The following is a 21,947-nucleotide window of genomic DNA, read 5'->3' on the forward strand; positions in this document are numbered from 1 at the left end:
AACTTCAAGACTTTATTCAAGTTGAAAATCAGCTACTAAGTCAATCTTCTTATAAATTAATGCATTTTCAGAGAATTTTTTTCACTTTTGATTTGTGGTAGAGCAAATAGAGGTCAAGTCTCTTATTTGGCCACAGATTTTCTTACTGTATTTCTGGATATGACTGTATATAAAAAAAAGCCTGACCTCAATGTTCTTACAGCATGATATTATTTACTAATGAAATTTTGGCACTGCTAAGCTGTCAGACATTTGTCCAAACTTGAGAAAAACTCCCAAGATATGCAAGTTCCTGTCTGAGACTGCTTATGAATCATTTTTGAAGGTTAGTAGCAGTAGGCTGAATGCAGTTTTGATCTAACTGATTAGCTCCCTGGTAGTTCTGGATTATATGATCATTTGAAGTCTCTTTGAGGTCCTACACTGCATTTCTAACTCTTTTGTGCAACCTAAAGCTGATTTTTTTTTTTTTTGGTGAAAAACAGGTTTTTAAAAGGAGCCACTTAACAGCCAATATATAGGATTTAATCTCAATTATAAGTTGTTTTCTGTGAAAATCTCATTATCTTTATTATTTTTTCTTTCTTCTCTGGAAGCTCTATCTCTTGTTTCCTTTGAATCTGCTGAAAGACCAAACTACTTTCTGTATGTACATGACAATGAAACCATTGGGTTGGAGCAGTGGCAAGCAAGTGCCTCCTTTCAGAGACGAGCCACCTTCTTCCACCACCAGGGTCTCTGGAGTCCAGGCCTCAGTGCCTTTGAACTGCACAGTAAAAAAGGCTTTTTCGTCATTCTCACCTCATCCAGTGTTAAAGTGGAAAAGTACGATGATTCAGAAGAATTCAAATATTTCAGTAGCTTTAGTATTGAAGGTAAATTTTGCATAATCCCTAGGGATAAACATTCTTTTTCTGCTTGCCTTCAGAGCACTTTCTTTCTTGTCTCTCATCAGCTATAGTAACAAACATTTTTTCCTATTTTTAATTACTCTTTCTTTGTCTTCCATTCCATCTCAAAATGCTATTATTTTCTAATTTTTGCAGATACGATGGTCACTTTATCTTTGAACTATATTTTCATTGGTTTACTCTTTCAAAAAGAAAGTGGCATGTCACGATGTATGTTAATATCTCATTAGTAGTCTCATTAGTAGTCTATAGATATCTATTCTTTTAAACGGATTGAGTAATTGTATTACATCTGAAATCAACAGTATCTTCACTATATTTAACTGATCTTTTAGGTTTTGAAACAGAGTATATTCTAAAAGTGAATAGCTATTTTTATTGTCAAAGCTTGAAGTGTCTTTTAGCTTGAATGAATTTAAAATACTTGAAACTGAACAAAATTCACCTTTTTTGAAAGTTCTAAAGAATTTGTCTACTTGGTTTTCATTTTTTCATTTACCTGAAAATCCCAACGTATGTTATAGCAAAGGCTGTAAATTTATTTATTGTTTATTGACTATAAAATCAATAAATAATACCCTTTCTTTCCTTCTCAGAACTCAGTGCTTCTGTGCCTTACAGAAGGATGTGTGAATGGCGATATGAATCTTGTGCTAATCCTTGTTTTAAGACATGTAGTGATCCTGAAGGAATAGCATGTAAATTTCTTCCTCTGTAAGTAAAATTCGTCTCATACTGCTACTGTATTGTTTTTCATAATAAGCATACCATATGCATTCTGAGAATTACTGCTGCTGCAATATGCATTTATTTTTACTACCCTGATTTCAATATCACTCTTATGAGAAACTCTTACAAGTCATATGAAAACATTGGTTACAAACCTCTCATTTCCCACAGTTTGTATTCCCATTAACATGTGATTTCCAACACAAGAATGAGGGTTTGTATTTAGCCCAGAGGAGTAGCTTCTGGTAGTGGTTAAGTAGAAAGCTATTAAATTAAATGAAGGTTATTTCCTTCTATGGGTTTATAGTTGCATCCTAAACCAGCATACCCTGATGCTAAAACAACACTGTCTGGTGTTTACATGAGAGAGAGCAAAAATTGTAGGAATAATAAGGGAGGAATACGCCCTCTCCTGTAAGAACAGGGAACTTTTGTACTGGGAGATGCCCATCGACATGAAGAGAGGGATTTCAGAGCGGTGATGTTACCTTGTGATTTAGTAAACAGGTTTCCTGTCTCCATGGTTCTTCCCTGACCTCTATGAAACCGCAGTAAACTAAAAGGAAAAGTGCCTAAAAGCTCAAGGCACAATGTGGTGGAAAATAAAGGATATCCCTAGGCATATGCAATTTATGATCAGTAATACTATTAATAGTACTAATTTTCTCTGTTGATATTCTAAGCTTTTTCCTTATGGGAACACTGGTTGTTAATGTCATGATTTTCCTATTGAATAGCCCCCCAGAATGAAAAAAGGCTTGGGAATATAGTGGTTTGTCTACATTCTCTGATGTTGAAAGGACACAAGAAAAAGGCTTTATAGAGTCAGTCTACATATTTTGATATCAAAAATGAACATATCTGGGTAAAGCAACAGTCTTGTAGAGAAGTTCAGCATTCTGTGGAAAACCTTTCTGCTTAAGGATCTAAACTTCCACCTGGTTGTGGAAGCAGAATAGTCCAAAGCTATCATGTTCATCAGCCTATGCAAATAATGATTAACACTTTAGAAATAGAATTACGCTGCTCAATAACTTTTTTACCTTGAAATGCCTCAAAATGCTATGTTTATCATTTCATTGGAAAGTTTTCAGAACTCTGAAAAGACAGTCTAATGGTTTGTTTGGCCAAAACAAAATAATTTAAAATTAACTTGTACTTCTACTGTGGCTTTAGAGTTGACTGTGCAATATTTTAAAGGGTTGAAGGATGCATGCCATACTGTCCCAAAAACATGATCCTTGATGAGGTCACACTTAGATGTGTTTATCCAGAAGACTGTAAGTATTCTGTTGATCTACTCTTACACATTACTCTAGAGATCTCAGGAAAGGATTAATCAAATGTACATTTTTTAAAATTAAATGCTTTCTCACAACACCTTTCTGTTGAAGATAGTCTTTCTGGGACATAGACTCCATTTCCAATCATCCAAAATACGGCTTCTGCATTCAAACAAGTTATATTTCAAGTCGAATTCTTGTATTTCTTTAATAGTGGGTTATATATAACCTTTTGTGATTATGTTATACTTAGAGCAACTATATATTTAACTATATAATGCTAGTCTATTATGCATCTGTAAGGAAGAGATCCCAGATGAAAGACGCAGAGATGTGGCAAAAAGTTCAGTCTTTTCAGAGAATGACACACCACTAAAAATTTCAGCTCATCTATTTCATAATTTCTGGTGTGCAAAGATACCATATTATTTGCTTATTTTGGGGGATAAAATATTATTTTAATATTAAAATGTCATTTTAATATTGTATCTTATTTTATTGTACAGATTTTGAATTAAATACATTATGCTTGATATTTGCTAGTACAAAGTTATCTCGTATAGTATACTATATTCTAATGATGTATTTATTTCAAATATTTTACTATTTTGGATTTACTGAATTTTCTATGGAATTGCCTTGTTGCTTCAAACCTGCTCTACAAAATCAAGGTTTTCACCAATAATAAAAATTAGCTACTTCATTTGCAGAGAAAATTAGAAAACATTTTGAGTCAGCTGAGTTCCTCAAAGTCATCAGATGACCTGGAACCATTGGCAAGATGTGATTTGCTAATATTTAAATGGGGTTTGATATTTAAATGGGCAGTAGAGATAGATTTTCTATTTTTATTTTCTAATAATACATAAAAGACAGTTAAACACACATTTTTCCTTTTAGGCATACCTGTGACACCTACAGAATCAGAAATTGGATGGAAACCTTCACCGTTAATCTCTCACATGGGTGCTACCACGGAGAGATTTCCTCAGACACCTCCTTTATTTGTTACTTCAGGGAATGAATCAACTCACATCAGTGTGACAGACAAAATAACCATGAGTGCAAACACAGCTTCAAGGGGAATTAATATGTCGGCACAATCCATTACAGACTTTTATTCATTGGAAGCATCTAATGCAGCCACCTATTCAACATTTTCATTACCAAGTACAGTGGAGCCTTCTGATGTACTTCACAGCACAGCCAGCCCTAGTGCCCTTTCCAAACCCATCCCTTCAACAGATTTTCCAATTCTTCTTCAAGCCTCAGCAGTCACATCACATACTGCCCACTCTAATGCATCTATAACTTTACCCATTACAATAACAACTCCAACAACCCTGCTCAGTGCAAGTCCTATTCCAACACATTGTGCAGTGTTAACACCCACTTCCCTAGTAGTAGTTCCTTTTTCACTTGAAACATCAACCAGTCAGCTAGGAACAGTTCGACCTTCCTCAGCACTAACAACTTTAACCTCCAAGATATCTTTTGTCACTTCTGAGCTGCCTGCAGGGATTGGGAAGAGTAGGAGTCCTTCAGTAAGTCATCCTAAGGGAGCAGAAATACACTCTGAAGTGTCTTTGTCTGCCTTGCTCGCTGACAGAGCAACTTTCACAAGACCTGTATTTCTTCTAGGTCCACGATTGACACTAAGCACATCTACTTCTCCTATATCTGCTTTGTCTGTTAGAACTAGGTCTGGCGTTACTCAAACTGCGGTTTACCCAACACCCATTTCTGCACTGACTTCAACTGCTCCTCAAATTCCAAAGACTGCTAGATTTTCTAGCTCTAAGACAAGTTTTCCTCAATTAATCACAGTTTCATATTTCAAAACAGCAAAACCCTTGTCTAAAACTTCTCTGATATCATTAAATGCTAGTTCTTCAACTAATTTTCCTCCAAAGCCATTTTCATCTTCAGTGCAAATTTCAATGAGTGTTCCTGAGCGGACATCTCCATTAAAAAAGGGCAGTATTTCTGCTGATCTGCCAATAATGACAGTATCTTCACCTCAAGTTGTTTCTCAAATCCCTAAAAACACTTCAAGTCCTGCAACATGCACGGTATCTACACCAGTGCGTTCTCTGTTTACCTCCCTGAAGCCCAAAGCTATAGCAGGTGCCACGGTTACCTCCGAAAGTCTTTACACAGTACCTTCTGGTGCTTCCATTCCTCCAGTCAATTCAACAATCTTTGATAGGTCTGTAGTAAGTAAAGCCTCCACAGAAAATAAGCATATAATGCACACTGATTTATTTTCATTGTCATCCATTTCTAAAAAGCCAATGAAATCCATTATGTCTACACTCTTCCCTCTTGGGACATTGGTATTACCTCTAAATGCTACATCAATAACCACTTCAGAACTTACAGAGTACCCAAAAAGTTCAGATACAGAATTGAAAACTGACCCTGTGGCTCAAAGTTCAGGTACTTCCATTTCCAAAGATCCTTCTTTTACAAGGTCGTTATCTTTATTTACAACCTTGTTATCAACATCAGTACCATATTATGTGACATCTCAGACTACAAGTTCTTCATTTATTCCCATAGTCAGTAGCACATCATCACTAACACAAAATATAAGTGCTACCCAAGCATCAGTTTCATCTCTAGATACACAAGGAACTTCAGAAATTCCAATTACAGACCTTGTAACTTCTGCGGATTTTTCTAAATTCACTTTAAAAATAAGTCTCTCTACTAACTTTTCAGCAGCACTAAAAACATCCATTGTAATGCCCTCTTTACTAATGCCTACAACTTCTGACGTCACTTTAGTAAGCCAGCCCTCTATGCCTTCACCTCCTCCTAAGATCACTCCTATCTCTAATGTTTCTCTAGGAAAGCTGAGTTCTTCGGTAAGTTCTTCAGAAGAAGATGGAAAAATATCAGCCATATCAGCTGGAATCATCACTCTGTCCACTACACCAGTGATCACGAACACAACAGTGAATGCTACATCCTCAAAAGCACCTTATATTTTTGCAAAAATGCTGCCTAGTTCTTCAGCCAGTTTATTAGTTACTTCGGGAACTACCCTAGCCTCTAGGATCACAACAAAAACCACTGATTCTTTTGTCATCAATTTGGATTTTTATATGGCTTCAGCTTCAGTTCCTACCACCATAGAAGCACACAAATCTTTATTTACAACTGCAGTAACTCAAGCTTCACAGAGCACTAGAGAAACTCCAAAGATTAACATAATGAAAACAACTGGTACTACAAGTCCATTATCACAGATGAAGAGTACCTCATATATAGCATCAGAAGTTGAATACACAACTTCATTTGAAAAAACTGTGGATATTTCAGAAGGTGGTCAGACTTCACATGAGCAAAGAAATGCTACCAAGATGAAGACAACCACAACTGATAAATCTTCCCCACCTTATTTGCCAGTAACTGCAGTTCAGAGTTTGCTTTTTTCAAGGAATACAACCTCAGTCAAAAATATCTCTGTTTCTGGAGTCCTCGGTGTAGCGACATCAGATACGTCCAAAATGCCAACACAGAAACCCATTACACCTTATTTTAGTGTAACAGAGGCCACAGAGCTGCAAACCAGAACTATAATCGGTATATCTCATTCTAGTGGTGGGATGCCTCTGCCTTCCTCTTCAGAAACAATGCCTGTAGCTGACAAGGCTTACTTTGGCACGATGATGCATACACTGATGTCTACATCTTCTGAGTGTGTGGTATGATCAGTCTTACTTGCCCCTACATGTTAAAATATATATTAATTTTCAGTCCATTCTGTTATTCTACCTATCTGAGATTTAAAATATTTCTTATTTTCTATTTAATTTACTTTTTAAAAAAATTCTGTTATTCTTAGAGAATAGTTTTATTGCTGCTCTTACACTGCCCTGATATATTCTGCAACTTGGATGTATTGCTCTGGAAAAAAAAAGGCTTTAAAGCCATGTTATTGTTTTAGATAGCTAAATATATTTCTGAGGTGCAGAAAAAGGCATAATCCTTGGAATTTTGGTGTTTCTGCATAATCTCTCTGACTTTCCTTTTTCCACTTGTTTCTTTGTCATAGGGTTTAAAATGATGGGAATGCATGGTTTTCTGTTTCTTAAAATGCTTCAGATTATTACTGATGATAACGTGTAGCCTCAATGCATAATGCTTTACATAGGGTATTCCACCAAAGCTGGATGGAGCAGGAAGGGTGTGAATGAATGGACATGCATCATTGTCACTGGTTACTACCACACAGATGCAAGTCATTCCAAAATAACCAATGAGGAGCAAGTAGATGTGGTGAATCTCTCTCAGACCTGGGAGATGGACAAGTAATTTCTTGGACTTCATAAGACCAATGAAGTTAAAGTTGACTCTGGTTGTTTTTCCCTTACATGACAGCCGAGATACCTCGAACCTGTTGACAAATGTAGCCAGTATGTCTGTGTTAATATGGGTTGGATGTTATACAACCTTTCAAGGAACTGCCCTAAGGATGTGCTGAAGCCAGGTTGTGGTTTTCGAGGAATGCCTGTTCAAGTTAACACTGATAGCTGTTGTCCAGAATGGGAATGTCCCTGTAAGTTGCTGTTTTATTTTAAAATAAAACATGGAGCCTTGATCTGTACATTTCAATTAATAAAATAAAGGGTTATTACAATGGGAATAAGGGGTTAAATAGTGGAATGAATTAAAAAGAGGTATTCATCAGCAAAGCAGAATGAAATATACTGAATGTTTTGGTACCTTTGAATTGACATTCAGGAGAAGCAAAATATTTTTTTTTTAATGAAAACACTGAGATGACATCTGCAATGTGAACACCAATATTTCTCAGCTGAGACTTTTCAGAATTTTTATCAGTAGAAATGTTAAGATTTCAACATTTCATAAAGAAAAATAAATTAAATACTAGATTTTCTGAAAGACGGAACCCTCATATTTCATTTAGCTCTAATTGCAGTTTTTATTCACATGCAGAAACTGGTGGATGAATGTCTGCAGGGGGAACAAAAAGGCTAAAGACAAGTCATATTTAAAACCTTGCAGTATTAATGAAATCAATATTGCACTTTATATTTGCTTCAAGATAAGACAGCTAAGTCCCTTGTCAGTATTTCAAATATATATATATTTATTTATGTATATATTTTATCTCACACTGTGCAGATTCATTAACCTTGCCTTTAAAACATTGACTTAAGTGAAAATTGTCACCAATTTAAACATTCTCCCCTACCCTGGGCACACAGAAGCAGGTTAAGGTATTTCCACTGAGTAGCCTAAACACTTTCTTCTGCGTATGGCTGAATATGCTGCCTGCAGAACAAGGTCATCTATCTATCTATTATGAATGTATATGCAAAAGCAAATAATGTTAGAACTGAAAGCTTTTAGAAATGCCCTGTATTCAGTTTTGTGGTAACCTCATTAAATGACAGTTCTTTTTTAGGTCAGTGTTCTATACTGTCTGAACTGAGTGTTATTACGTTTGATGGAAACAACATAGCCCTCTGCAATATGGCTTCCTATGTTTTAGTCAAGTTACCAGGAGAAATTATTGTTGCTCATATTGAAAAATGTCCTGCTAATCAGGTAAGATTCTTGAATTTATGTAATATCTATAATTGTTCCTTGAATTTTTGTGTTATAAGTTTGAAATTCTGCAAAAATATGTCAATTAAAACTTATACATAAAAGCCATACTCAATGAAAAATGCCAAGTTGTTTAATTTTCAAGAAGCATGCTTAATAATGCTGTCTAGATAAAAAAAAAAAATTATCTTGAGTTAAATACTAATTGTGTTATAAGGAAATTCAAATGTAAGTTCCTTTTAAATTATCATAGGTGACATAACTTTTGAATATGCATATCTCCTTTCAGGTTCTCCACACAGAAGTGTTCCTGTAACCTTTGTACTGTACAGTATGGTCAAAATACAAAAATATTTTTAATAGTCAAAAACTATATTTTGTAGTTATTTTAGGAAAGTATTAATGACTTTGTGATGAGTTGTTCTTCGTAGTTGTCTAACTCTTGTCTAAACAGGGGATCCGACCACTTTATTTTTAGATTTCCAGTTTAGATCAGGTCAGTCTCATCCTTAGAGTCTGTACAAATACTTCCTTTGCATTGTCCACAGTCCTAGTTTATGCAGCCCTTGAGCAACTGGATTGAGTCCATCTTTGGTTTGTCGATAAACCAGTCAGTGATGAGGGGCTTCAGCAGGCTTCTATCCTTCCCATCCCTCTTATTTACTCTCACTGGGCAACTGTATGTTTGAACTTTATGATTGTTAAGGGCGTTGCATTGTTTTAGAGGTTTTCTATTGAATTGCTCTCTTGTTTCCTGGTTGCAGTCTAGAGGAGGGAATGCAGAACACATATGCAGATGAGCTTTAGAAGTCTGCATGTTTAGTTCTTCAAGAGATATTTTTTGAAAGGGCCTTTCGGCATATGCACAGAATTTGCTGCAGTGTGTATTTTTTATTATTTGTAAGGAATATATTAAATTAATTTAATTATGTAGCTGATTGTAGAAGAACATTAAAGACAAAGAAAATAGTAACTTTTTTTTCTAAATAAAATGCTGCTGATTATTATTGCGCTTCTAATTTATTTTTGTTTTCCAGAGTGCAAATTCAATAAGAAAACTAGTAAGTGCTTACTTATTTTGCTAATTATAAAATGCATTAATATTAAAAGATATTATTAAAGTAATATAAAAAAATTCCAATAGCACTGGCACAGAATTAGAAAAATGTTAGTAACAAAACTTGTTTGTCATTTTTCTTTCAAGGTGCCACCTGCAAACACTTCAGGGCTCTGTTTTAAGAAATTGAATGTCACAACACACACGTGTCAAATACTTATCAATCGTTTAGCAAGACAAGTAAGTATAAATCAGCAGTGTGTGTACTCTTAAAAAATAGCTGGAAAGCTATTCTGTTGTAGAATATGATAGATCAGAATTAAAATGAAACACTACGGGATTAGGATTACTTTTGCAGTTCAGGTTCCCAGTAATTCATGCTATGCTGGAAGCAAAACAATATACATTTCTGGTACCATGCTTCACTTAAATGTCATTTTTCCAAAATGACACTTTAAAGTTCTTTTGAGATTTTTAAGAAGCTGCAAAAGCAGTTATGCCTGAGACTATACTTCCAGAAACCCTAGAACCCTAGACACGATAAATTCTTAAGCTACTTTTCCTGCTAGTCAGTAACAAGTCAGAACAGATGACTTTGAATTACTAGAATGAGGTTTTGTTTTATCATATAATATATGATAAATAAGATTTATTCTTTCCTTAATTAGAATTTTTTTTTCCTCATGCCTACTTCATTTGCAGTTTTTGGAAGTAGCACTTGGTGGGAAGCTCTCTAATTTAAGCACTGTGACTGTCATATGTGGCAGAGGCTGTGAAAAAAACCTTTTGTTATAAAATAGAAATGCATATAAAATACATCATTGCAATCTGGCTTTGTCTCTAAAATGAGTTTGGTTTATTTTAGGTAACTGTGGATTCTGTAATTCAACCATTACCATTTTCAAAAGAAGGACTGAGTGTTCAGGATACTGGTGCAATGTATGTTGTTAATACCCCAGCTGGTATTAGCATCAAGTGGGCTCATGTTACAGGCATCATAGATATACAGTATGGATTACACTCCAACACATCGAGGAAGACAGAAGGACTTTGTGGTGAGGCTATGGTGGCAATTCTTTTCTTATTCAAAAACTTCCCCATAGAAATTTGCGGCTCCCTTTTGTATCTGTGACCAGCTGTCCCCATAGCTCTCGTGACCCTCATTAACTATGCTGACAATCCTATATGAGGGCCTGTAAAAGACTATTAATAATAATAAATTAATTTTTCTGTTTGAAGTTACTGTGTGATAATAAAGTACTTTGCAGAACAAGTAGTGATCAGCACATTGTATCTAAATAACTTTAAAAAAATTTACTTATTTCATTTACTTATTTCTACCTGTTTTAAGAGTATTGCTGAAGCCAAGTAAAGAAAAAGAAAATTTTTAGTGAAGTGGCTGCTAAAGAAGTTCAGGTAGTGACAGTATATTTCAGTGATTATGGAGAAAAGAATAACTGTCTGATGTTAACAGTAGCAGCTTATTGCTATGAAAATACTGACAAAAGTTGTATCTTGGGAAGGGTCCAATTCTTGTGAGGATAATGAATTTAGAATGTGTATTTAGACCTCTTGAGGCTGGGTCTAGGGTCCAAAACTGTGCTGAGTTGTTTCAGTCTTGAATTACCATGATAGTAAATGTAGCAGGTTTCAGGCTTCTCTTAAGTCTTTTTATAATTCTTCCAGTATGAATAATATAAAGTCTAAGCAGGTAATTCAAAATTACTTAAGTTTTATCATAAATGTTCATTTTCTGGTGGTTTTAAATTTTATATAATCTACTTCATATTGAAAAGGAAAATTAACTTTTTTATAATCTTTTAAACAGCTTTTAGTTTTAAAAACTAAAAACCAAATCATAAATGCTTTAAATATAAATATAAACATAAACAAATCAAGTATTTAAAATCAATTTCTATATTCTGCTTGAACAAAAGATCTAGTGAGAGAAGGTGAAGGCTGGCCCTGCATGTTTTCCCAGTGTCATGTCATCTTCTCTATGCAGGCTGAGCAAGTGGGATGAGATGAGGTCAAATGTAGGAAGACTTACAGGATAGTTCCTCTTTGTGTATGGAAAGATAAAGAGAGTAAGACAATGCAGACAAATCCAAACTTAGCTTACAAGTGTTGCACTACCTAATATTTTGCAGTAAATTCTGAAGCTTTCTTTGGTGCTTCTTTCCTTTCTCTGCTGTTTGTTCCTGTCTGGGAGTCTTCAATCTTCTTCTTCTCATCCTAGAAAAAATTGTGGGACTATGTGGTAAATTTGCTTTATTTTTAAAGCTGTATTGATTCTGCAGTTCTGCAGCATGGCCTTAAAAATTCTAAGTTTGTGATCTACAGCAAGAAGCATAAGAGTTAAGAATACTGGAAAGTGCTGCTACTGTAAAATGCTTCTTACTTAAATGCGATCTTCTGTATTTCTCCATGCTGTCTGAAAGAATAACAGCCTGCTACACCAAGCTCATCCAGTTCTAACAAAGGACCCTGGAGAGCATCAGACTGCAGGGCTGAAAGCATGAGGGCAAGGGCTTAGGATGTGCTTAACTGTGCAGAAGGAACAGAGAAACTTTTCCTGACCAGTACCCGAGACATAAAACGCCATTATGAAGATCAAAGTTTTGGCATTACTCACTTGTTCTCACTTAAAGAGATCATATAGTTTAATTGATTAATCAACAGAATGCATACAATAGTGAATTCAGGTAGACACTGAATGTCAGAGGTCTGGGAAGGTTGTTTTTATAGTGGTTTTGTATTAATAAATTGAGTAAGAAAAGTATTTTCTCTAGATAAAGCAATTTGTTCATCAAAAGGTTCTTTTCATAACTTCTTGCACTTAGAATGTTCAGTTAAATTTCAGTACAGTGTCAAATCATAAGTGACGAGCAGTTAATTTGAAAACCATCTACTGTTACTCCCAAGGAACTAACTGATATTCAGTGGATGAGATCAGAATCTAGTGCCATGTCAGTGAATTTGCTACAGTCAACAGCACATTTTGGTAGTAGTTTTTCTCAAAAGTAAATTGCTGTGAAAGGTATCATGAGTTGTGTTGTATGATCTACTTGCTTTACTAAGCCATTGAGCTGAGAAGTAGAATCACAAGCAGGAAGTTGGAACTACAGTGGATATACAGCTGCTTTAATTTATAAACTAAGGTGACTAAGTTGCACAGGTCAGCCTGCTGCAGTATTGATCATAACTTATCAAGTGCACTTTTCTTTCCCAAATGAAGGTATGTGGCATGTTTTTTGTGCTTTGAATATGATGCTCTGTCTCCAGGGGTGTGTAATGGAGATCCTAGTGATGACCTGAAAATGCAAAACATGACCATAATTACAAATATGGAGGAAATCGAAATGTTCATTAAGAGTTGGGAAATTGAGAAATCACTTGATGTAACAACCAGGAGGCCAGCAAGAAACTGTACTGAAGATAACTGCTCATACTGTATGGAACTGTTAAACAGAAGTACTTTCATCCCTTGTCACAAGAAAGTGAGTATGATGATCGGAAAAATTGCAGGAGCAAACCTAATAAAAGTTGTATAATTAAGAAAAGCGTGATGGATACACACACATTTTTCATGTTTTGCTTATTTTTATGATTTGACAACGGAATGGATGGTTTTAATACCCATGTCATGCTGGCTTTAGTACTTTAGTCATGTTGTCCATTGTAAACACACATCTATATTGATCCCTGTGCTATTACGCTGTTTATTTGAAATTGTTTAATGGGCAATTGTCAAAGGAGAGACAACGGATCATCATGTCAAGATAAACACATTCCGAAGGTGTTATTTTTATTAAATGCTTAACATGGATCACTAGAACAGAAAACCTCATGCTTCTCCTGCACACAACAGCAATTCATGCAGTTGGAGACTTACTGGACTAAAGAAATTTTCAGTTAAAAATTTTTGACATAGTCAAATATTATGTTGACAATTTTGTAGCATTTCTTACAGAAATCACTATCATTTGTTTCCACAAACTGTACTTTCTAACGGGGATATAGCTGTAGCATGCAGACTATCACTAGAGGTGGGTAGTGCAGCACGGCTGCTTCCCAGAACAGAAAATGAGGAAGCTCCAAATCCTTGAGGTCTGACTGACTTCCCCCACTTAATTAAAAATAAAAAGGATTAATTACTCAAGTGGCCCTTTCCTCCTGAGAGATACTTGAGTTCCCATTCCTGATTCACTTCGTTCTGCCTTTCCACCCTTGGTTCTTATTGTGTTACACTTTAGTTTTCATCACACACAAATGCTGTTAAAAGTGTTGCATGCAGCTGAGCCCCGTCTTTCAAATTCCTGAGACCTCTCGTCAATTTCCTGAGGTGGAAAAAATTCAGGGAGTTCTGAAAGGAAGGAACTAGAGTAGTTTCTTTATATACAAAAATTAATAGATATTTGCCTCAGAAACTTAGTGGGAAGGGAGCAGTGGTTAGTGGTTTGGAATCTAGAAGATAGAGTAGTACCAGTGAGTAATAGGATGCTTTGCATAATTGTTTTGACATACCTCATTTTCTAATAATTTAAGGAAATCTGAGGAGTCAGAATTCCTACTGCATATACATTCCCAGGAGAACTCTAATAGTGCATCTTTTCCTGGTTTATAGAAAAAACTGATGTACCATCAACATTTTCAAGGGGCTGGTTCATTCATTGTGAAATTTGTTTTTTTTCATATACAAGATGGTAGCAGAGCTAGAGTGGATGGAGCATACTGTGCACTCTGGCAGGGAGCAGCTCGTCAAGGATAGGTAACACAGTCATCAGTCATGACCTTCTTGGCAGAAGTGAGAGACTGCTTGAAGACTTGCTGAAATCACAGGGAGAACTCGGCTGCAACACAGTAGTGAACAGGCAGAATGAAATAAAATCTGACTTTTACATGTTGTTAAAAATTTATGCAAACAAATGCAACAGAAATAAGATAGGTTTCTCCACCTGCATTTAGACTCAGTAACATAGGCTATCAGGTCCTACAGACACAGAAACAGAGTAATAAGTAATTCATTCCCAGCAGGATTGTATGGAAGGTATAGCAGCAACGTTTAGCTGAGATTGTTTCACTTTCAGGGCTATACTGAAAAGTTCTTGTAAGTAGTGTGACAATCTCACTAGGTCTGCGTTCTGTGTCTGCTGATGAGCACAGAAAATTCTGGCAGTTTAAGTTTTGCAGAATGAGTGTTCTGACAAAGATGATATGTGTTAATTTAGACACTGCTAGCAATTTTTTCCCTTGTGGCTATATTATTTCTCTTAATTACTGATTTATTTTAATTACAGAAAGTCCTTATACTTGTTAATTCCCAATTGCAATATGTTCCTAGGTGTCACCACAGGAATTTTGTGAGAAGATGTGGGTCAACAGTTCTAATTTTTGGAATTATGAGTGTGATGCGCTTTCTGCATATGTAGCTTTGTGCAACAAGCACAACATCTGCATTAAATGGAGGACACCTGATTACTGTTGTAAGCAGACAGCCATGTTCTGTACCCCTATGTGGCTTTAGTGATGAATTTTTTCTAGTGATAAATTAAAAATATATTTCTTTCTATTATTCTTGTAAGTAACATCTCAATTTAGCACAGCATTGATAAATCAGGGTACAAGTTCTTAAGATGCGAATACATCATTTAGTCATGAATGAATTTTAATCTCCATTGAATTAGCTGCTTACCTAGAGTACTGTTAAAAGTATAAATGCATGCTTTCTGTGCTAACTCACTTGTTATTACTACCTGTTTATCCAGTGAAATGCTGAAAGAATACAGAAGCACTCAATGTCCTTTTTTATTCCTTGCAGCACTGAACTGTCCTGAGGGCAAGGAATACCAGCCTTGTGTGCAACCCTGTGAAGCCAAGACATGCTTGAATAAATGGTTCTATGAAGATTCTCCCTGTTACTATTTAAGGGAAGACTGTGTGTGCAAAAATGGCACCATTCTGCATAGAACAGACTCTGACCTCTGTATACCAGAAGAAAAATGTAGTAAGTACAGTAGGACAGAGTAGTTTTGCAGTTATGAAATATTAACTGCAGTTATATTAACAGTTCATGGTAAGAGATGAGTTTAAGTTCTGTGTCAGTCCTCAGTAACTGCGAATCTGAGAAAGGTCCCTTGAACAGAGCCTACCTTTTTCTCAAGCTGCAGCAGTTTGTGCTTTCAGTTATCTTGGCTTTAAGACCCAGTGCTGATGTACCCCTACTGGGGGGAAAATAGTGGTCATTCTTTAGCTCCCAGGCTTTCCTCCCTTGAGAACTTAGGAAGGAATAACCTGGGAGGTTCTGTCCCTTGCCCTCACCCATTTTCACCGTAGTGAAGCATTTGTTCCTTTGGGGCTCTTAGGGTCATCATCCTTTTTCTGGGTTTCTTTTATCATAATGCTCCACAGTGGTATTATTTTATGCAGAATGTTATGCAAGTCGTAGTTGCTTGCAGGAAATGGGACCTGTCTGCTTGTTGAAGGGATATCACCTTTTTTTTTTTCCCCCAGCATGTACAGATAATAAAGGACAGCCCCGCTCTGCTGGGGAGATCTGGAATGGGTCCATGAGAGGGTGCTGCATGTACAGCTGTTTAGAAAATGGAAGCGTTGTTGCTGTAGAACCTGAATGCAATGAGGATCCAGCACCAGTCTGTGAAAGAGAAGGGGAAGTTCTACTCTATGTCATTGAAGAGAGAGCTTGCTGTCCCAAGAAAGTTTGTGGTATGTACCACATTTGTGTTCAGTAACAGAAGTCTAAGTGCATGACATTCACAGGCAGCTGAAAAACTTTAAATTCAAGGTAACATTTTTTAGAATTAATTTTCAAGTACTTGTGGCTGGTTGGGCCAGCAATTAAGGCTTCTATTCTTTATAAGAATTATTCACTGAAATAATTTTTTTCTTAGAGGTCCACCGGTTAAGCCAATCTTCTGTTAAAAATTATTTTTTAAGCTCTTGCATGGAATTTAATAATAAATTGATATATATTCAATGATAGAAGTACCTTGGTATTTGGGGAAGTCATCAGAGATTGTTTGCTTTTCTTTCTAGTGCTTTGGTGTGAAGAGCAGTATCCTCTGATCTACTGCTGTTTCCCAGAAGATGGTTTTTGGGAGCTGATCACTGAATACTAATATTCTGCCTAGCCATGATTGCTAAGAAAAAGAATAAGTTTTTTGCTCTTAAAACATTGAGCAAAATATACTAATTTCTTCATAACATATTCAAGGCAAATGAGAATATATGGTCCAGCTGATATGGTCCTTTTGCTCATTAGATACCTGTAACCAATGCTGTATTGTGAATTTGCTAAAGGAACATCAATGGGACTTTATAGCTGGTTTCATGTATAGGAAGCAGAGCAAGTGAATACCAGTTTCAAGAGGGATATAACTGCTTGCTTGGGTTGAGCTCAAAAATCTGTATGATGGTATGGAGTGAACTTTAAGCTGACTTTGGCTGCTCTTGTTTTGTGGATTTCTGTACTAGATGGTATCAATGGTTTGAACTATAGGACTTGCACTTGTAGCTGTTTAAAGATGTCAAAATTGATTGTTTTTTATCCCACAGAATGTAACATGTCATTGTGTGATGCCATTATTCCAACATGCAAACCCAATGAACAATTAGTGGTAGGCTACCAGCCCCTGTCCTGCTGCCCACAGTACCGATGCGGTAAGGGAAATACAAAACCACAGTTAGTGGAAAGTTTTCCATACTTGTATTATATGTTGGGAGAAAATTTGTATTACAAGTTGGTTTGATTGTTGACAGAATGGGACATTAAATAGCACCAGGCAACAATGTATGTTTTTTTAAACATTCTCCAGTATTTTTTTGTGTTTGTGTTTTTTGTTACTTCTGATTTACAATCACTTTGGTGTATTTTATTTTACATAGTATATGAAGAATATTTTTTAAATCTTTTTGTATTGTTTCAGTGACTCCTTTAAAAATGTTGTTTGTTTCACATCCTGCAGAATGTGATCCTTCAGTTTGTTTTAATGCCTCCCAGCCAGACTGCCGAGAAGATCAATTTATTGTTGAAGCAAAACAGGAAGATCCCTGTTGTTTCTCTCATCTCTGTGGTAAGAAGCCTCTAATATTTTTATGGAGAGCTTAGGAATAGTCAAGTATTTACAAAAATAGACTATAATTCTAAACCAAGTAACTTAAGGTAGGAATTCTTGGAGAGGTCAGTGAGATTTCACACAGATCTGGCTGACTGGAGCATAATTATCCTTGGGTTTGGGGATCTTTTCTTTCCAACATTATTTTGAACATCATATTTAAACTCTGTTTAGTTTTTATATCCATAAAAACCTTAGAAGTTCTGTTATCTGAGTAACAAACACAATACTGCTTGTTATATAGTCTATTAGATGGAATTCACATGTGCTAAATTTTTAGTATTTAAAACTTTGTAAATGTCTGATTTTTTTTTAAATTTAGTTTGTGAATCCTGTATTGAGCCTGTTCCCTTGTGCAGTGAAGGGGAAATTCTCACTGTAGACCTTAATACCATACACTACTGTTGTCCTCATTACTACTGTGGTGAGTGTAACTGCTGTGAGTTCAATATGTCACCAAAATCTGTAGAAATGACAGACAGTGTGTGGGTGTGTGGGGATTTGTTCCGATTCAGCAGTTAGGGTGTGCTACAGGTGTAGACTAAGAGATCCAAATGAGGGTGTCCTTGTTTGAGGTAGGTTCAAGCTTCTTGGTATACTCAGTGGTGGGCTAACAAACCCAGTCAGTGGAGGTCTGGAGAAGTTATTTAGTTCACCAGACAGAATATTGTTATTTTCACAGTGATCTACATACCAATGTATTACTGTGGCACTGAATCCTATCCTTGGAGTATTAATATGCAATTGTTCATATATTAGAACAAATTTAATAAAACAGCTTCCATGTTGGGTTTTTTGTTCTAACTAAAATCACTTTTGAAAATCTTTGTTTAGTTTTTCATTCCAAATATAATTCAGATGCTTAAGAAATACAATAACATTTATATAAAAGAATGTTATTTTTGAAATAGTTTATCAAAAGTAATATAAGCTGGAAAACATGAAGGAAAGTTGAATACATTCTCATATGTCTTTTCCCCTCATTTAGTTTGTGATGAAAATCTTTGTTCTGAGCCTCCTATGATTTGTACAGATGACATGACACCTGTGAAGGAAAAAATACTTGGGCAATGTTGTCCAGAATGGCACTGTGGTAATTATTTATTTATTCCTTAGTCACAGCTGTTAACCAAAGCTAAGAGTTAGCTAATTGATTAACAGAGTTTTATTTATCTCTTCAGAATGTAGCTGTGAAAATGCTACTATGCTGACCTGTAAATTGGTAAGTGATGTCTTTTAAATATTGTTAATAATGGTGTTCCACTCTCTTACCCCTCCCTTTTACACTCCTTGTTTCAATTGGTTGTAAAGAGTGAACAGGGACAGGGTGGGATTGCCTTTCCAGTCCCAGCTCAAGCATGTGATTCCAACAAGTGTCTGCATAGTGTTGTTAACCATTCCTTGGAGAAATTTCACTTTGTGTGTTTTAATATGGAAAAAGAAAAAAAGAAACTGTAATTTTATCCTGTTCAGTGTTGACATGAAACAATATGCTAGTGAGGCTTTCTACATAAGTAATTCCCATTTTCAAAAATAATTAATGAGGTATGAACTTTATGATTATATGTATCATCTGAAGAAATGTGTTATTTTCTTAATCACTTATGCTTTTGATTAAAATGATTGAACATTATTGAATTTAGCTGATATGAGAAGTCATGAATATTTTGCTCCTCTGTAGTTTGTCATAATAGGGACTGTGAGCTGGAAAATAATTATGAGTGAATGTTCAAACTCCCATTAATACCATAATGACCATATTTTCCTTATCCAATGCCTGAAGTTCCTTATGTGAAGACTTCATAACATAAAGTCTATTAAGGACTTTTAGATTTAAATAGCTTTCACCACTCTTTCGGAAGAAAATTCTTAGGAGGCAATCATTTGCTACTATGTTTATTATTGAAAAAACTTTATATCTCAGGAAAAAACGCTGTTTATTGACTCTGCTGTTCTATGCACCCCTATGGAAAATGAAGTGCTGTTTTCTGTTTGACAAGATAAATACATTGAATAACTCTGAACGTGTTACTGTTTCTTGAGTACATTGCAGCTTTTCTCTTTTATGAAACCAGGGGTGGAAGTGATGAAAGTAATATTTTACATTTTTAGAGAAAAATTGTCCATGTAACACTACCTTTAATTGTGCATGACTTTGCAAACTTTTATCTTTTTATACTCAGGGAGAAGTTAAAAAAATAGATAGCAGTGTTTCCAGTGCTTGTGGATGCATTCACTACATTTGTGGTAACTTTTTCTTATTCCTCATTGTTGTGTTTCAGTTTTTAGCAAAAAGGGTGCTTTTTATGCATTTATGCACACCATTTTGTGCAAAGAAAGCATAAATAGGACCACTATAACCTTCTCAAATGTAAATGCTCTTTTGTCCTAATTTGATGTGTCTCTATCTAGTTATGCAATGATACTCTCTTTTCTGAATGTGGTGCTTTGTATGCTAAGCCATCCATTTTGTGTCTATTCTGGCAGGGTGTGGGAGTGTTGCAGAACTGCCCATGCTTTCAGAGTCAGGTACAGTCTCTCTGGTGAGAGGCAAATAGGAAACAGGCTGTGAATGGTAGCTGAGTGTGAGCAGGGCAGCTGCTCCTGGTCTGCTTTCAAGCACACATGAGATGACATCTCACACAGGGCAACTGACCTGTTCAGCCAGCACAAGAGCAGGTAGCCAGTCTTAAGATCAGAGCTCTGCTCCCGTCCCTCACTCAGCTACCCATGTAGATTAGATTTCATCTGCACTGTGCTGAGGCAAGCTGCAGTCTTGGCAGCAGCCCAGGCTAAACTGCCTCCAAGAGCCAAGCACACATTTATGGTTCAGCCTGAGCAGATTACTGGCCCACAGGTATTTGTAGACATAGTAGTTTAATTGACAGAAAGGCTACATTTTGTGATGCACAGAATAGCTGAATGGTAAATATTAGAATACTTTTAAAATAAGAACAACAGAATTTTTTTACTTCTATAGTACGAACACTATCAGTTTTAGGCAGTTTTGTAATTGTAGCATTTTCTAAAACTGAATTATCATTCCTCCTGCTCTTGTTTGGTAATTAAAACTACAAACCAATCAAGCCTAAAAGAGAGAATACTTTTGCAATGCGTAGGACTTTGCCCTACTTTTGTCTTATCAGTGTTTCTGTTAATTTGTTTCATGATTGTTTTTCTCCCTCTGGTAACATTTATTTCTTTTGGTTTTAGAGAAGGATGATGTGTGCATCTTCCAAGAGGTCACAGTACTGAATCCTGGACAGTCAGTGATTCAGTACTTGGATGGAGACCTTTGTTACACTGTACAGTGTTTACAAGAAAAAGATCAGAACACAGGCTACAATGCCATGCATTTCACAATGATGAACTGTTCCCAGCAATGTGAAGCTGTGAGTATTCTTAAAATACAGGAATGATGCAATTTGTGAGCACAACTGCATAAATAGGATAAAAGTTTTGGTGAAGACTTTTGCTAGTCCTGTTTACTCAGCAAGAACTTGAGAACTTAACAGTGATGGTGTGTATCTTGTGGGTACACGATTATTTTGAGAGGCAGTTTCTAGCAGCCTATGTAAACATATCTGTCTGTCAATCCATCCATCCATCCATCCATCCATCCATCCATCCATCCATCCATCCATCCATCCATCCATCCATTGTTTTCCCTGGTGTTTTTAATTTCAGAAATCAAAGAATTTCCATATAATGTATGTTTAAAAAGTACTTGTTTGGTTTTTTTCCTTGCTTTCCAGCATCAAGTATATATTCCTTCCTTCAGCCACCATACTTGTTGTGGTACGTGTCAAAACGTGTCCTGCTCTTTTCATACAGAGAATGGAACACTGATTGTGTATGAGGTAAGTGCCTCTGAACAGAGATAGGAAATAACTGTAATGGTACAATAGACAGGAGTCTGACAGGCGTTTCTTAGTTAACTCATGCTGTCAGTCTTGCTTCATACCTCCTTACTGCTGGTTACACACTTAGAGACTGTTTATGATGTATGACTGGAAATGAGTGTGCTTATCTAAAGACCTGACATTTCACACATGTACATATCTTATTGCTTATAGTATTTCCTACAAAGATGTTCAAATGTTATCATTTACTTAAGGCTGGACATGCTTTAACTGCAGAGCAAGGTTCAATTTCTAATTCTAAATTATATACTGTGATTTAGATGTGTTGAGAGGTTCTGAGCCTATATCAGGACTTCTGTGTCCCCCTCTTCTCAGGGCCACTCTTC

At 35.9% G+C, this 21,947-nt stretch overlaps 1 protein-coding gene across 1 annotated transcript in view; it reads left to right on the forward strand.

Annotated features, from left to right (window-relative positions):
- The window catches only part of OTOGL (otogelin like), a 95,046-nt gene that overhangs the window by 61,715 nt on the left and 11,384 nt on the right, over window positions 1–21,947 (forward strand). The window contains exons 33-53 of the mRNA XM_068999633.1: window positions 597–875; window positions 1,508–1,625; window positions 2,841–2,920; window positions 3,824–6,636; window positions 7,313–7,490; window positions 8,364–8,506; window positions 9,544–9,567; window positions 9,711–9,803; window positions 10,429–10,618; window positions 12,849–13,063; window positions 14,908–15,049; window positions 15,385–15,570; window positions 16,077–16,289; window positions 17,139–17,243; window positions 17,549–17,656; window positions 18,021–18,122; window positions 18,687–18,791; window positions 18,880–18,920; window positions 19,882–19,945; window positions 20,912–21,090; window positions 21,454–21,558. Of these exons, the coding sequence (XP_068855734.1) occupies window positions 597–875; window positions 1,508–1,625; window positions 2,841–2,920; window positions 3,824–6,636; window positions 7,313–7,490; window positions 8,364–8,506; window positions 9,544–9,567; window positions 9,711–9,803; window positions 10,429–10,618; window positions 12,849–13,063; window positions 14,908–15,049; window positions 15,385–15,570; window positions 16,077–16,289; window positions 17,139–17,243; window positions 17,549–17,656; window positions 18,021–18,122; window positions 18,687–18,791; window positions 18,880–18,920; window positions 19,882–19,945; window positions 20,912–21,090; window positions 21,454–21,558 (5,483 nt within the window). The remainder of the gene's footprint in view (window positions 1–596; window positions 876–1,507; window positions 1,626–2,840; window positions 2,921–3,823; window positions 6,637–7,312; window positions 7,491–8,363; window positions 8,507–9,543; window positions 9,568–9,710; window positions 9,804–10,428; window positions 10,619–12,848; window positions 13,064–14,907; window positions 15,050–15,384; window positions 15,571–16,076; window positions 16,290–17,138; window positions 17,244–17,548; window positions 17,657–18,020; window positions 18,123–18,686; window positions 18,792–18,879; window positions 18,921–19,881; window positions 19,946–20,911; window positions 21,091–21,453; window positions 21,559–21,947) is intronic.

The sequence above is a fragment of the Aphelocoma coerulescens genome, chromosome 1A (assembly GCF_041296385.1).
Source record: "Aphelocoma coerulescens isolate FSJ_1873_10779 chromosome 1A, UR_Acoe_1.0, whole genome shotgun sequence".
NCBI classification, from domain to species: Eukaryota; Metazoa; Chordata; class Aves; order Passeriformes; family Corvidae; genus Aphelocoma; species Aphelocoma coerulescens.